Source organism: Eubalaena glacialis, chromosome 13, assembly GCF_028564815.1.
Source record: "Eubalaena glacialis isolate mEubGla1 chromosome 13, mEubGla1.1.hap2.+ XY, whole genome shotgun sequence".
Classification (NCBI taxonomy): domain Eukaryota; kingdom Metazoa; phylum Chordata; class Mammalia; order Artiodactyla; family Balaenidae; genus Eubalaena; species Eubalaena glacialis.
In genome coordinates, this window is record NC_083728.1 from 8,243,970 (window position 1) to 8,259,392 (window position 15,423).

Below are 15,423 nucleotides of genomic sequence, written 5' to 3' on the forward strand. Positions count from 1 at the left end.
GTTTTCTAAGTTACTTCAAACTCCCAGTAACCAAATATTTACTGCTTTCTAATAACTATTATTTTAAAAGTATATTCTAGTGGAGCAAATTTCTCCCTGGAGAGTTCTGAAACAAGTAAGAAAGACTGACATCATCAAGCAAAAAGTAAGAGAGACCATTACCAATTTCTTTGCTTGGAAGTTCTTCCATATAACTACCTCATCCAAGAAAAACAGCAAAAGTCATAAGAGTGACTACTTTAGTTACAATTACTTGAAGTCATACAATTAATCTTGTAAAGTGCCTTAAAAGACAGAGCTGAGTTTCATTATAATCCCTAGTAGTTATATACCAGAGGCGTTCTTATTCCTATTTGACAGAAGAGGAAACTGAGGCACAGAAAATTGGTACCAGAAAGGTAACTCCTAGGCACAGGCAATTCTTGAATTCAGTTTGGAGCACTATCCGAATATAGCTTTGCAAATATAAAATGTGAAAAATAAGTGCTGATCTGAGCCCTCTAAAAAATAATCAAAACCTGTCATGCTTTCCTCTTTATGTCTGGCTTCATGTGCATTTGTCGGTGAGGCACTACAGGTGCCGTTCAGCCCAAGAGCATCCTGAGTTAGTGAACTATGGAGGAAGGAGCCTGGGGCTCGGTTGTATGACCCTGGTAAAGGACTTAATTAAGCTCTCTGCCGCTCAATTTCCCAGTCTGCAAAGAGGCTCCTCTGAATTAGCTAGCACTTCTAAGACTTTGTCAATAACACTTCCCTGGAGATGGATTCTGGCAGATATGATGCATCCAAAATAGTCACCGACTGTAAATGTGTCATGAAGACATAGTTCCAATTGGGAGAAAGGGCATTTTTTACTAACAACTGGAGTGTGAATCCATGGAAAGGGTCAGTACAATTCCACCTCTGCCATGTTCGTAATCAGGCCAGGTGACCCACAGCCTCTTCGGTTGTGGTATATCCTCATAGATCAAGTCAATAGGCTAAGAGCAGAACTATGGGATCCCATCTATCCCATCACAAGGCCCAGTTATTTGGAGCCAAAGAAATGATTCCTCACCTCCAAGCTCATGCTGCAAACCAACATTGATTCTACTGAAGTGTTCATGAATATTTCGGTCATTATTATTTATAATGACGTATTCCCAGGTTGAGTGTTGAGCTCAAAGAGTTGGCTCAATTGTTAGAGTTAAAAAAATATATCACACATTTAGGTGGGTTTAAACTTGATGAAACATTCATGAAGTCTGGATTCTATTAAAAACACTGGAAAGTGTTCAGTAAAAATTTTAAGTGAAAAAAAGCAAGACAAAAACTCATTGCATTGTAAAATCTGTACACTATAAATATAGGCTCAAGAGTATAGTATGGAATCAAACAGTAGTTATTGGAATTGGAGCAAGATCTTTAGCTCTTTTAAGCTTCAATTTCCTCACCTGTAAAATGGAGAAGTAATAGTACTTATATCATAGGACTGCCGGGAAAATTAAACAGTCTAATGCATCTTCTGCACAAAACTGACACACACACAGCAGGTTCCCCATAACTTCTATCTGATATTATTAATGTAGATACATTCCTATTATACATTGAAAACATGTTAAGAAAAGAAACACACTGAAATGTCTGCTCAGGTTTTAGGTGAAATAAAAGGTTATTTTTACTTCTTTCTTTATACATTTTTATACCTTCAAAAATTTTACATCATGAAGATGTCTCATGTTTCATTATATGGGGACAAAAACAGTTTTAGAAAAGAGTGAAGGAGAAAATTCTCTTTACATACCACTCTGTTCTCTCTCAACCCCCGTAGCCAGTAAGTCAGGCTCTCCAAGGCTGATGTCATTGATTCGCGTCCCTACACACTCCATCTGGAGAACTTTGCACCATTCATCAGCCTCAAGATCTGCAGAAATGTCCAGAGATTAACGTGTATGCCCAGCACCCGCTGAAAAACAAAAAGCCAAAGCCCTCCCTGCCTCCGACAAACCTGATTCACAAGCAAAGGTCTTGGAGGTATCATCATTGAAATAAATCACTATGGCATGTTTCTTGGTGCTTTTTGGCAACCGAGCTACGTTCTTCACGTTGTTGAGTTCTGTAACCTGAAAAATGAACAATGGTGAGTATAAGGGTGCTCCGGAAAGAAAGCTCCCCATCAACACCATCAAACTGAGTGGAGGCACAGAAGGCAGAAGGCACATCCCAGGCGAACACAGCCTGACAGAAGAGTGTGTATTCAAAAGCGATGAATTATTTCAGTGTCATCCTCAATGCCTAGCAAGGAAGGTTAACAAATTACCTCCCCTTTTTAGATTTTTTTTTTTGAAGCCTATTAAGAGGCACAGGCTCAAAGCTTCGTAGACGTAGACGCTTGTTTTATTTTTTTAGTTTTTTATCCGCCCCTGTCAAAGACTCTGCCTTCTCCATTGTCATCATGTTTATCTCCATCAACGTGGACAGACTTTCAAACACCCCGTCTCTTCAGAGTACTCCCAACGCAAGCATCTTAAACACATTGACCCCGAGGAAGAGAAGGCAATGGTGGTCTGGTTCATAACTAGATGATCTCACCCTTTGATAATCAGAGACAGAGTCTTAGGATTCTCAAGGATGCCCCTCTACTCAGGGTTGAAGTCATATATTCCAACACAGAGAGCTGGTCGGTGAATGTTACTCCAGTCTCTCTGACTTACTCCTAGCTTCTCCATGGTTATTGGGCCACTGCTTTAGGGTCTGAAAATACTGCATGGTAATCACCTTCTTCCTAACAGTAGGGGAAAGCTTTCCCCACTAGCCATTCTCCTCACCTCCCTCTCTCCCTTTAACTCTTTTATGAACCGTTTCCCTCCCACAAGGGGTATTGGCTCATTGTGTTTCCAAAATGCCATCTCTCATTCAGTTACATCCAGATCCCCTGCTGCACTCCAGGGCTGTGATCATTGACTCCTGCAGGAGAGAAGGTTTAGGTGGCTTGGGGCAGAGTATTTACAAGATAAATAACCCTTTCACACTGACTTAGTCTATCTCTTCTGTGTTACACAAAAGAATGTGTCTCCCATCAGTCTTTGCCATCAGTAATGTCATTCCATTTCTCCCATCTATTACTCTAAAAATCAATAAATGCCTGGCTCAGGAAGTAGGTGAGGAGAGAAGCAAATACTCTCCATGCACATCCTAACCTGATGATTTCAGTTCCCTGCTTCTTAACCTCCACTGGCTCTCTTTATAGGATAGTGCAAATTTCTTAGCATGAAATACACACAACAGTTGCTATGGACCAAATGTTTGTGGCCCTCCCAAATTCATATGTTGAAAGCCTACCTCTAAGGGGATGGTATTAAGAGGTGGAGCCTTTGGGGTGATTAGGTCATGAGGGTGGAGCCCTTGTGAATGGGATTAGTGCTCTTAGAAAAGAGGCCCCAGAGAGCTCCCTTGTCCCTTCTGCCATATGAGGACACAGCAAGAAGTCGCCTTCTAGAAACCAGAAAGTGAGTTCTCACCAGACACTGCATCTGCCTGTGACTTGACCTTGGACTTCCCAGCCTCCAGAACCATGAGAAATACATGTCTGTTGTTTATAAGCTACCCAGTTTATAGTATTTTTGTTGTAGTAACCCAAACAGATAACACTGTTTCCCAAAAGCTGCAAACTCTTTAGTGGCTAAACACTACCGATCTCACTCCCCAACTGCACCAAGTCTCTCAGCATTTACCAGATGCAACTGTTTATTTTTTGCTTATTTCTGTGCTAATACCACAATATAAGCCACTATCATCTTGCCATAACTGCTTACTGGTCTCTCCACTGCTATCCCAACCCCATTCATTCACTGTAAACACAGCATCCAGATGATCTTTTCTTTCTTTTTTTTTTTTTTTTAATGTTTTCTTTTTAAAACCCTAGTCAGCTTTGGGGAGGAAGTAACTTTGGCGGAAGCAAAGATATTTTGGTGAAAAAGGAGCCTTAACATGAACAGAGGCACTCGGACAAGTGAGGGTTAGGGGGCACAGATGAGCTTTTTAAAACGCAGTTCTGACTCCAGCGTTTCTAGGCATAAAACAGAACATTTCAATGACTTCCCTTTTGCACTTGCAACAAAAGCCCAAATCCTTAGAATGATTATGAAAGCCCTCTGTGGTCCTCCTTAGAGCTCTCACCAGGCTCCTCTCTGATACCTTCCCGAGCATCCTATGTCCCAGCCACACTGGCCTTTTTTCAGTTCCCAGGAGGCACCATGATTCTCCCGGCACAGAGCCTTCCCCCACGGTCTCCTTACTTCACTCCCACTCACCCTGCTGGTCTTGGTTTAAATCTCAGTTACCTGCAGAGCCCCACTGGACAACCCCCCAGCCCCCATCAAATCAACGTCTCAAGGCTCTACGATCCAATGACATCTTTGCCCTCACAGCCCTCGGATGGCTATACGGGTTATGGTTTAGCGCCTGTCTTAGAATAAAAGTTCCATAGGGCAGAAACGGTATATTTTTTGCTCACCACTTTGCCCCCTGAATCTAACCCAGAGCCTGTCACATAGCGAGAATTCAATGAATGTAGGTGGACTTGAACAAAAGACCAAACTCACCCACAAATTTACGTGTATGGTGCTTCTTCAGGGTGAATGCCTCTCTCTCCTGTCTCTTTTCTCCAGGGAAATTTCACTTTTCCTTCAAGGTCCACTTCCTCTGGGAAAGTTGCCCTGACCTCAGTGTGAATTCATTGTTCCCTCTTTCTGTTCCCATGTCTGCTGCATGAAGCTGTATTCTATTATCTGTTGTTGTAATTAATCCATTTAGCTCTCCAGCTCCCAGCTAGACATGAGTCACCTATCAGTGACTTACTGATGAGCTGAATCAATGAAAAACAATCATTTGAGAGTCAACATTTATTGAGCCTACAGCCTACATTTATGCATACTCTGCTTAATATTTTTATATAGAACATCTCATTTGATCTTCATAAAAATCCTATGACTGATATTGTTATCAGTATTTTCCAGATGAAGAAACTGGGGATGAGAAAGGTTAAATTCATGTGCCCAAGTCCACAGCTAAAAGATGGCACAAACGAGTTGCGAATGAGGCAAACTGACCCCAAAGCTTCCGCTCTTCACCGTCTGAAACACTAATAATGACCAACTCTGCAAAAGTTCAGCAGAGAGAATCTTTAACTCCGAAAGTCATCTCCTACTGGAGGACCTCTTTCTTTTCACGGGGGTAGGTTTTATTCTAACCCTCTACTGAGATATTATATAAGAGTAGTCCACCCTAGCCTCAAACTCAGCAATGACCTTGAAATATGTCATTTCATTAAACATCCATCAAGGGCAAAGAGGAAGGAATAAGTCACCTGAAAGGGTCAGGAAGTGCAGGGAGAGCTGCATGAGTCCGAACATAATCATCCATTTTGGAAACTGGTTTAGATAATAAGAAACCCCACACCTTGCACTGGGTGAACGTTCAAGGAGCAAAGGAGCGGGTAGGGTTATGTTTTATGTGTGGAAGGACCATCAGGTTCTGAAGCAACAGTTTCTGTCCCCAACTCAGAACTACATCTCAGTGAGCACGTGTATACACACACACACACACACACACACACAAACGTATGCTTGCGTGCACACCTTACTTCCAAAAGAATTGCAATCTGCTCGAATTCATAATAGAATCTTCCTCAAAACACATGCTACAGTGACAATTATGAGAATTAACATTTGCAGATATATTTATAAGTCACACAAAAACTTCTATGAGACATTTATTTCCACCATCACTTCATTTTGTAAATGAGAAAAACGAGGCAGGACGCATTTTTTTAATATTCCTTTCTCAAAGAAATAATTGGCCCCTAAATAATTACTTTTGAAGTAAAGAGAGATTTTGATAAGGTCTCAGATTCTCATTTAATGTGAGCAGTGTCTTAAATGGGGGCGGCATCAGTGTAACTGACCATCAAAAATGACTCTATGGGATCCTCAGCACTATCTCAAAGAGGATGAGCTTTCGGGACCACTTGTGTGTAATAACTTCAGTTCAACTTCAGTATGCATTTATTGTCTTTTCCTTATGCCTCAGATCACCCAGAAGTTCTTTCCTGCCAAGTTCAAAACTTTTAAGGAAAACGCCCTCCTGTGTTTTATAGATTATATTTATAGTTTTCTAGATTTTGTTTTTCTTCCACAGTGCAGGAGAATAGACACACCCTAAACTTTACATGAATTATGCTGTCTTTGTGTAGAGATTCACAGATAAAATGTAAAAATTTCTTCAAGGTGTAACAGCATCAAGGAGGGAACCACTTAAGCACAATCGCAGGAGAACAACATTCCCTCTTCAAGAATCTTCCTTGCATCCATTCATTCATCAAAATGTTTAATTCATTGTTTATTTACTATTCATTTACTCATTCATTCATTTATTTATTTGTAAAATTTACTCTGTGTCAAGTACTGTTCTATTCACTAGGGATAAGATACGGAAGCTTTGTGCGTTGTTAGTGGGAATGCAAAATGATGCAGCTGCTATGGAAAACAGTATGAAGGGTCCTCAAAAAATTAAAAATAAAACTACCGTGTGGTCCAGCAATCCCACTTTTGGGTATATATTCAAAGGAAATTCAAAGGACCTCAAAGGGATATTTACACTCCTGTGTTTACTGAAGTATTATCTACAATAGCCAAGATATGGAAACAACCTAAATGTCCATTGATAGATGAATAAAGAAAACGCGGTATATACCTACAATGGGATATTATTCAGCCTTAAAAATATTATTTTCTTTCCCTTGTACTTCTTTTTAACTGTTAATTCCTGTTCATGGCAAACGATACCCGTTTCTATTGATGGTAGTAAGAAAATATTCTTTTACAGTGAATTTATTTAAACAAAGAAGTGATATGATTTCAAGCAAAATATTAAGTAAATAAGAGTAGAGGTGATACTGTGACCATAAACAGTTACGAATAAATGACAAATGACTAAAAATTAGGAAAAACACCATCAATCTACTACTCTTAATCTAATACTATTATGAAACTGACTTTCATTTCATTTTCTACTGAGTCAACAGTCCAGGTGACAACCAATTGACCTAAAGGTCACAGAGTCATCCAGAACAATTCTCATTTGCTTCGCAGAGGCATGACAATAAATTTCAATAGAAACTTGGTAAAGATTTGGTGCTCACTTGATATCCCAAAGGTCACCCATCTGAATAGGACCATTTGTTTTCTTTTTGCCTTTTTTGTCCATTTCACGATTGCATGTCCTACATGAGAGACAACAAAGCATTTCAAGCCTCATGACCAAAATCTGAACTATGTCTGAGAATTATGATTTAAAGATCAAAAGAACAGTTCCCAAGAGAGGTCTAACATGAGATCCAGTTACAAATGTTCATTACTAACAGAGGGTTTTGATAGTCAGCAGAAAACAAAAAGAAGTCAAATTGTGTGATTAAACATGGTATATACATACAGTTTAAATATTTTGACCTACCCTTTTATATAATCTTCATGCTAAGGGAATAGTTGACCAAGTTAGACAATCAAAATAACTTCTGTTTATTTTCTGGGCTGCTACTTGTCTGGTTACTCTTTCAGATTATTCTGTGGCCCCTCAATCTCTAACCTTCCTTTTCTTTTTCCAGGATATATTTAAGCATCCTGACTCCAGAGATATTTCTCTTGAAATGGAGCTAAAATCTGCCAAGGAAGACCATAGACATCTATATGGTTTACTGAAAATGTCAATATTAGGACCTTTGAAATGCTTGATTTTCTCTAGAAATTGGGTGTTTACTTTCAAAAGCCCAGGCTAGCTCTAGGCTTAATCTGATTTAATACATTCTGCGCCCAATTCAATCCTTGGACTGATTCAAAATTCATGGAAGACAGTGGCTCCTTGAAAATTCTGCGGTAAGAGATAATGAACACTAAATAGGAGCTTCCCTGATACATAAAATATGCTTATGAGCACAGAGGATGGAAAGATTAAGTAAAGATAAGACTTGGCAAAAATGATTCTCTCTTTAGAATCTGGAAGTATTTCCAATCAGACCAAAGGCAAATTCTGTACCTCACAGCAACCTTCACTGTCTAGATTGAATTATTTGTTCAAAATCATCCATCGCCTCCTGGCCCTCGTGACTCTTTACTGATGAGTTTGGACTTGGTCACGCAACTTGCTTTGGCCAACAGAATGTGAGCTGATGTGCTCAAGAAGATGCTTTAAATGCGTGTGTAAGTCAGTTCCACTCTCCTTGAGCTTCAGCCCTCCACTACAATAACAATATCCCCCTCCTTCTTCCTGGATCTCTGAATGCAGGACAGATGGACTGCACCTGAGTCAAACTAATCCAGCTATGCTCAATACACCCACAGCCAACCCAGATCCCTCAGGCGAGAAGGGCAGAAGATAAAGATGAGCCGCTATAAGCTACTAAGATTTTGGAACTGTTGCCATAGCAGAAGTTGGCTAATACACCCTCTGTTTGATGTCCTTTTGGCCAAGAATTTTCATAGAGTTTTTCTCTCAAATCCCACTGTATAACAATATTGCTTCTAGTACAAAGGAGACCAGATTTCCTACTCAGATACATAATAATCCACTAGAACATTGGTTACCAGTTTTTATTTAGTAGTTGAATCATTTGGTTTTAAAATTTTTTTTCAAAGAAAATCTTACAGTGTCACCATTATATATAAGTAGAACTAGTCTAACTACATGAGGAAAATGAATCCCACCCTACTCCTCAGTTATAAATCCACTTCTCAAGAAGGAAGCCTTCCATCAACCACTTCACAATGTGGTTCAATCAACCACAGAATGCTGAATGGCTACAATGTAATACTAAATTCTCAGGATGATATAACATCCTCGGTACTATTATTAAACCCATTACAAGGATGAATAGTGAGAATCAGAGAAGTAACTTAATTATGATTTCTCAGGTAGCATGGAAGGGTCGAGCCACACTCAAAGCTAGAACTTCTGGCTTCTATAGATGTATGTTATTTCTAGCAGTACACTCCATAGGGTGTGCTCCTTAAAAAATACTAAAAGTAAATGAATGAATAAGTGACTGGCTGAATAAATGAGCAAATGAATAAAACTAAAGTTGCAAACAGTTTTGGAAACATATTAAAAGTTATTTCTGCAAGTTGTAAATCATATCTTGAGAGAAAAAAAAAAAGAAATGCAAATCTTAATTCCTAAGGAAAAATAAAGTACTTGTCAACTCAAAAGACACTCTGAACTAAACTCATCTTTCCTACTGAGACCTTAAAATGCTGAAGAAACTCAGCTTTTCAAAAACCACTTGCTTTTATGTGGGTACACCTGGCACCATGGTTTGTATCCTGAGCTACTGCTCTAGTGAAATTCTGCTTGGGGCAAGCAAGGAATCCAAATATCAGGTCCTGTGGATCGAGCACATATAGTAAAAGACAGTAATCTCAAGACCACAGTCCAGTGAATCTTGACACATGTACACACCTGGGCAGCCACCAATGTTTTGATTGACATACAAAACATTTCAGTTAATATCACCACTTCCTGGGTCAGTACTGACCAGAGATAAAACCACTACTGTTACCTCCATCACCACTGGTTAGTTATGCCTTTTAGAAAACTTTATATAAATGGAATCATATCATATGTATTTTTCTGTGTTTGGATTCTTTCACCCAATATCATGTCTATGAGATTCATCCATGCTCGGTGATACTTTGGCATCATGCGAATAAGCTGTTACCCAACCACCTTTCAGAGAGTTGTCTTAGCATCCACTGAAGACTCATCTGCATCAAAATACTATTCTTTTTAATCCAACTGGTTTGTCAACCTAAGCCCATATATCTATGAGTGCCAGAGTCAAGATAAATATTGACCAAGGATGGTTTTACTGTTCCCACCTGCATACTGCTTTTTGTTAAAGTAATCTGGAAACACAGGTCATGAATATTACTAGAATCACTATGATTACTCATTTATTTCAAAAATGTGGACTACTGCATTTAATCAGGTGAGCAAGTTTACGTAGAATTTACTGCATGTTTAGTTGATAGAGGTGCCCACCATACACCCTTTATGCATTTGGACGTCCTCATCCAGTTTTTAATTTAGATTTGTCAATAGGTGAGCTGGTGTACACAACTGGGTAGTTTACTCAAGAAGGGAACCAAGCCATTTGTGACTTGACCCCATCATCAGTCTCTTTACAGGCATTCCAGAAGGACAGCCAGCTAGCTGTTATCACAACTGCAAGTTCTAACTGCAGTTACTTTGAATCTGAAGAAAATCATGCACAGGTGAATATGGTGGTCCATTTAGGTTACACTTCTAGAGCCTGTTGAGAAGGGATGTTGGCGATTCTTTGTTTCTCAAAGCTTTTGGTGGCATTAGCAGACCACCTTATGGGGGACTTCCAATCTTCCCCTTGCACTGAAGCATCCTTCCTTCAACAGAGACTCCAGGCAGATGGAGAATGCGGTCCAACTCGCCTTTCCTGCGCCAATGCAGAAAATGACAGAAGGCTACCTTGCTGGTGGTGTGCTTTTTTGGCTCTAGCGTGTGATTACATTGGATGGCACTGCCTGAAAATCAGTCTGAACAAACTTTGATTCACTCTTCTCAAGATAGAGCCCAACCACGTGTATTCCTCCCACACACTCTGTGCTCCTCTAAGAGAAATGGATCTCTTTCCAATAGCTGGAGGAAATAAAAAGCTGCACACTGAAGTCTCCACCTAGCTCCCACTTATCTAGTGGACAGTTCTTTGGGACTTTCAGAATGTTCCTCCAAATACTTCTCTGCACACACAGCCTATTGTGATGCTAGAGGTCATTATATTGAAGAGACACAACTCTACTGAAACAAAGGCAGTGCACAATTTACTGTTTCCCTTATCTTAAAAGCCCAACTGAAATCCCTCTCATTTCTGTGGTCTTTTCAGTCCCACCAAGCAAGAACACTTGGGCTTGCTCTTGCTTTGCCTGGAGACACTCTTTCTCTATAGGAAGAAGCCTCACTCCTGCCTTCTTCAGCGACTCACACATCACCTTCTCCTGATGACTGTATTTAAAATTGTAGGGGCTTCCCTGGTGGCACAGTGGTTAAGAATCTTCCTGCCAATGCAGGGGACACAGGTTCAAGCCCTGGTCCGGGGAGATCCCCCATGCTGCGGAGCAACTAAGCCCGTGCGCCACAACTACTGAGCCTGCGCTCTAGAGCCCGCGAGCCACAACTACTGAGCCCGCGTGCCACAACTACCAAAGCCTGTGCGCCTAGAGCCCGTGCTCCACAAGAGAAGCCACTGGAATGAGAAGCCCGCACAGCACAACGAAGAGCAGCCCCCACTCGCTGTAACTAGAGAAAGCCCGCACGCAGCAACGAAGAACCAATGCAACCAAAAATTAGTTAATTAATTAATTATTTTTTTTTTAATTTTAAAAAATAAATAAAATTGCAGCACTCTCATTCCACATGCCTATCCCTTTTCCCTGTTTTCATTTCCTCCTTAGCATGTATCAGTCACGCCGACACCCTATATATTACACTTTTCCTTTATGTTGGAGTCGAAGCAGGGAGTCACCTGCTTTGTTCTCTGCTGGATCTCCAGTGACCCTCAATAAGCACACGTTAAATGAAAGCCCCGCTTCCTAATCACCATCCCCATCGTAAAGACAAGGAGACTGAGGCGCGGTGATGTTGTTAACCTGCCAGGGGCTAGACAATTCCTGACCAGTGACAGAGGCAGGATTTGACTCCAAGCAGGCAGACGCTGAATTATGTGCCAGATCTTGGGTTCTAAGCCCTTCATATGGATTATGTTATTGAACTTTTCACATCCTTTCTCACTGTGATATTATTCCCATTGTACACAGAAGAGTGTCGAGCTCTACAAAGGTGAATTTGTTCACTCAGCAGGCAAACAGCAGAGCTGGGATTCAAACACAGATGATCCAACGACTCTTTATTAAACCACCAACTGCCACCAAATGAATATACAGAAAAGAATCAGAGAGGCCATCATTCCTGAGTTAGGCAGTGTTATTCCTAAGGTGGGTCGTGAAGGATGAACGAGAGTTTATGAGGCAAAGAAAGGAAAGATGAACTTCCAGACCAAACAGAGCCTACATATGCACAATCACGAAACTGCAGTTTGGTACATAAAAACCTGGGGAAGAGCGCCGGCGAGGAGGGCGGCAGTGGGCAACAGACAAAGCGTGAAGCGGGAGCAGTTGGGCTGCGGCTACATCCGAAAAGGCCCGGTGTGACGCCGTCAGGAGTGCAGCGCGACTCATGACGTCTGCAGAGCATATACTAAGAGGTTTAAAGCAAATAAATGGAAGGGTAACGTCTACGCATTAGAAAGATTATTCTACAGGCCAGTGGTTCTCAGTCTGGGGGAGATCTTGCACCTCCCTCCTTCCCAGGGGAAAAGATTTCACAAAGTCCAGAGATATTTTTGGTTGCCAAAACTGGGAGGTGCTACTGGCATCTAGTGGGTAGAGGCCAGAGATGCTGCTATACATCCTACAGTGAACAGGACTGCCCCACAGCCATAATGTTAACTAACAGTGCAGTGGGTGAAAACCCCATTACAGTAAAAGTAGAGAATGAACAAGGCTGATGCATCATGCAACTAGAGAGTTCTATGCACACAGAGTTGATGAGAATGGCGCCCTCTGGAGCTGAGCGGTGAACAGCTGGCTTGGCCATACATGGCGGACTTAACCACGGGGAAGGAAGGGAACATCATGACCAGAGGGCAGAAATGAGGTCTACAGAGGCCAGGAGGCAACCAGGTAATAGTTATGACTTTAGTGTAGGTTAGAGCGGGAGGAATGGAAAAACAGGGAGAGATTTAAGAACTACTTAATTACCATGCATTTCTTGTTTTCTAGTTTTCTGAGTATCAAAAATCCAAAGTACTATGACTCCCTCAAAGAAAAGAAATATTCAACACTCTCCTAAATTTCTGATAAATCTTTAAGTATGCCATCCAATTAGGAACTCCAAAAGAAGGACTGCCAAATCAATTTGGCTGTTTAAAGCCATATTCCAGATGTCTTATTCATCATAAATGATAGTATTCATTGAAATAAATGTTTAACAGCCAGCGATTAACAAAGTGGCCATACTTTAAAAGTTTAGTTTGCTACTGATATAGTTTTGCATTAACAACTTGGAAAACAATTACAAGTTACACAATTCAGTTTTCTAAATGGATTATTTTGTAACTAGACAGAGAAACTGTTGAAATTTTTTCTGGTGTTTCAAGGGAAGATTAATACAATCGGATTTTTAAAAGTACATTCCCTTGAGGAACTGGTATATTCCTGTCAGAATTATGCAAGTCGTCAGCATTGTGTGGGAATATTAAGTATGTTTCTGGTGTGCTGCAAAGTCAAAAGCCATTTAGGAAAACAAGGATTTGATTTCCAATTTTTCCCCTTCTTTTGCTGATGATAATTTACAGATAATGATTTATTTATGTTTACAGAGTGAAATGGAGACCGCTACCTAAAAGGCAACTTTTCCGCCTTGCTTTTGTAGGCTGTATCCTAATTATTTTTCCCCTTGTGGGACTGAATGAATTAAGTGAGCAATTCACTTTGTATATGCAAATTGTGAAGCTCTGCAGAAGCTTCAAATTATTTCATTCTAAAATAAATAGATAAATAAATAAATAAAGCCATTATCCTACGGAAAATGAAGAGGCATAAATCCCTTTAACTTTTGTAGGTTGCCCTTGAAAATAAAAGTCAGGTAAAAGCAATCCATTTCTGGGTCCGTAATGTTTTCTCAAGTACAGGATTAATAAAATAATCCATTACATTATTATTATTGTTATTACATTATTATTATCTGTTGAAATTTTCAGAGCACTCTGAAAAGCTCTAATAAACATTTCCATTAAAATTTTGCAAGACTTCTTATAATGTGTTCCAAACCTTTAACTTTTTCATATTGTCTTTCCTAAAAAAAAGTACCAATGGTTTTAATGCAGTGCCAGTAAGCAGGGACAGACAAATGAGGAGAGACATCCCCAGTTCTAATCAAAAGTTGTCAGCATAAAACATTTCTATTCACAAGTCTCCCCTCAGGACCTGGAACACAGCAGTTCAAGCAAACATTTTATAAAAGATTTCTTAAGAAAGAACCAGTCTAGACAGTTATATCCCAGCTCCCATAGAGATGGTTTCATTCTTTCCAAAAATATCTATATGCCCTTGGTCACTTAAAATAAATTGGACTAGCGCCTGTCTGAGGTACAAATTTGGACTGTCCTCCCTGGAGAGTGGAGCTTTATTTGTACACATGAAATAACTGAAATAATCTGTTCATTGTGTCTTCCTTAAAAATAAAAAGCCACACACACACCAAAGTGTACTTACACTGAAAAGTCTGCATCTGAAATTTACAGAGAGAATGGAGTCTGGGGTGAAGGGCACTTTCCTAAGCTGTCTGTGGGTGTGGGATTCTGGATAATCTATCTGGAGACAACCTGGCAGTAGCTACAAAAATGTTAAAGGTACAGGATATTAGCTGACCCTCTCACATCTAAGACTTTCCCTTCCAAAAAGATTAGCATGAGCACATAAAGACAGATGCACAAGTTTTTCACCACAATAGAATTTATATTAGAAAAAAATTAGAAACCTTTTTGCCCATCAGTTTGGGTATTTTTAAACAGATTGTGGTGTATCAATATTAAAGAGTAGTCTGAAGCTGTTAAACGAATGAGGTGCAGCCACTAATTATTGACTTAGAATTATAGTCAAAGCATGAGAGAAAGGGTGTAATTAATGTGACCATTTATTTTATCTCATAAACCAGAATATTTTGAATGTGAAAGAAGTTGTTACTAAAAGTTATATAAAGACTACAGGATCATCAAAACATCCTGGGGAAATCTGTATTTATGGTCTCCTTAAACACAATATGCATAGTATGTAATGAATTACTCTATTTTTGCTTTAAAAATGTGATCTATATATGTGTGAGAATATGCTTCTATTTGTGTAGAGAGTGAAAAGAGTTTGAGGGGTGCACATCAGTCTATTAGTATTTTTTTTTCCTGAAGACAGGGACTAGGGCCCAAGGTAGGATTATTTTCTTTCATTTTACTTCATACACTTCAGAATTGTTTACATTTGTTACAAGGAATATGCAGGATATTTATAATTTTAAACAATGAGTGACAAGAAAAAAAGAAAAAGAAATCTGCAAAAAAGTGTAAAATGAGGTAAGTGGATCTCTATCCTTTGTCAACACAACTTCTTGTGCAGTAACTTACTTGGTCAACAATATCCTGTAGTTTCTCCCGCACCCAAAAACCATTTGACTAATTTTTTTACCAACTTGAGAAAACCCACCCTTTTCCTTTTGACATCATTTACAGAGAGCTTCTGTATGTTCTTG

At 39.8% G+C, this 15,423-nt stretch overlaps 1 protein-coding gene across 2 annotated transcripts in view; it reads right to left on the reverse strand.

Annotated features, from left to right (window-relative positions):
- DOK5 (docking protein 5) overlaps positions 1 to 15,423 on the reverse strand; it is a 156,284-nt gene that overhangs the window by 58,891 nt on the left and 81,970 nt on the right. For both annotated transcript variants that reach the window (XM_061208425.1, XM_061208426.1), the window contains 2 exons: positions 1,988 to 2,102; positions 1,784 to 1,903 (listed from right to left, as the gene is read on the reverse strand). In XM_061208425.1, coding sequence (XP_061064408.1) covers positions 1,784 to 1,903; positions 1,988 to 2,102 — 235 coding nt within the window. The remainder of the gene's footprint in view (positions 1 to 1,783; positions 1,904 to 1,987; positions 2,103 to 15,423) is intronic.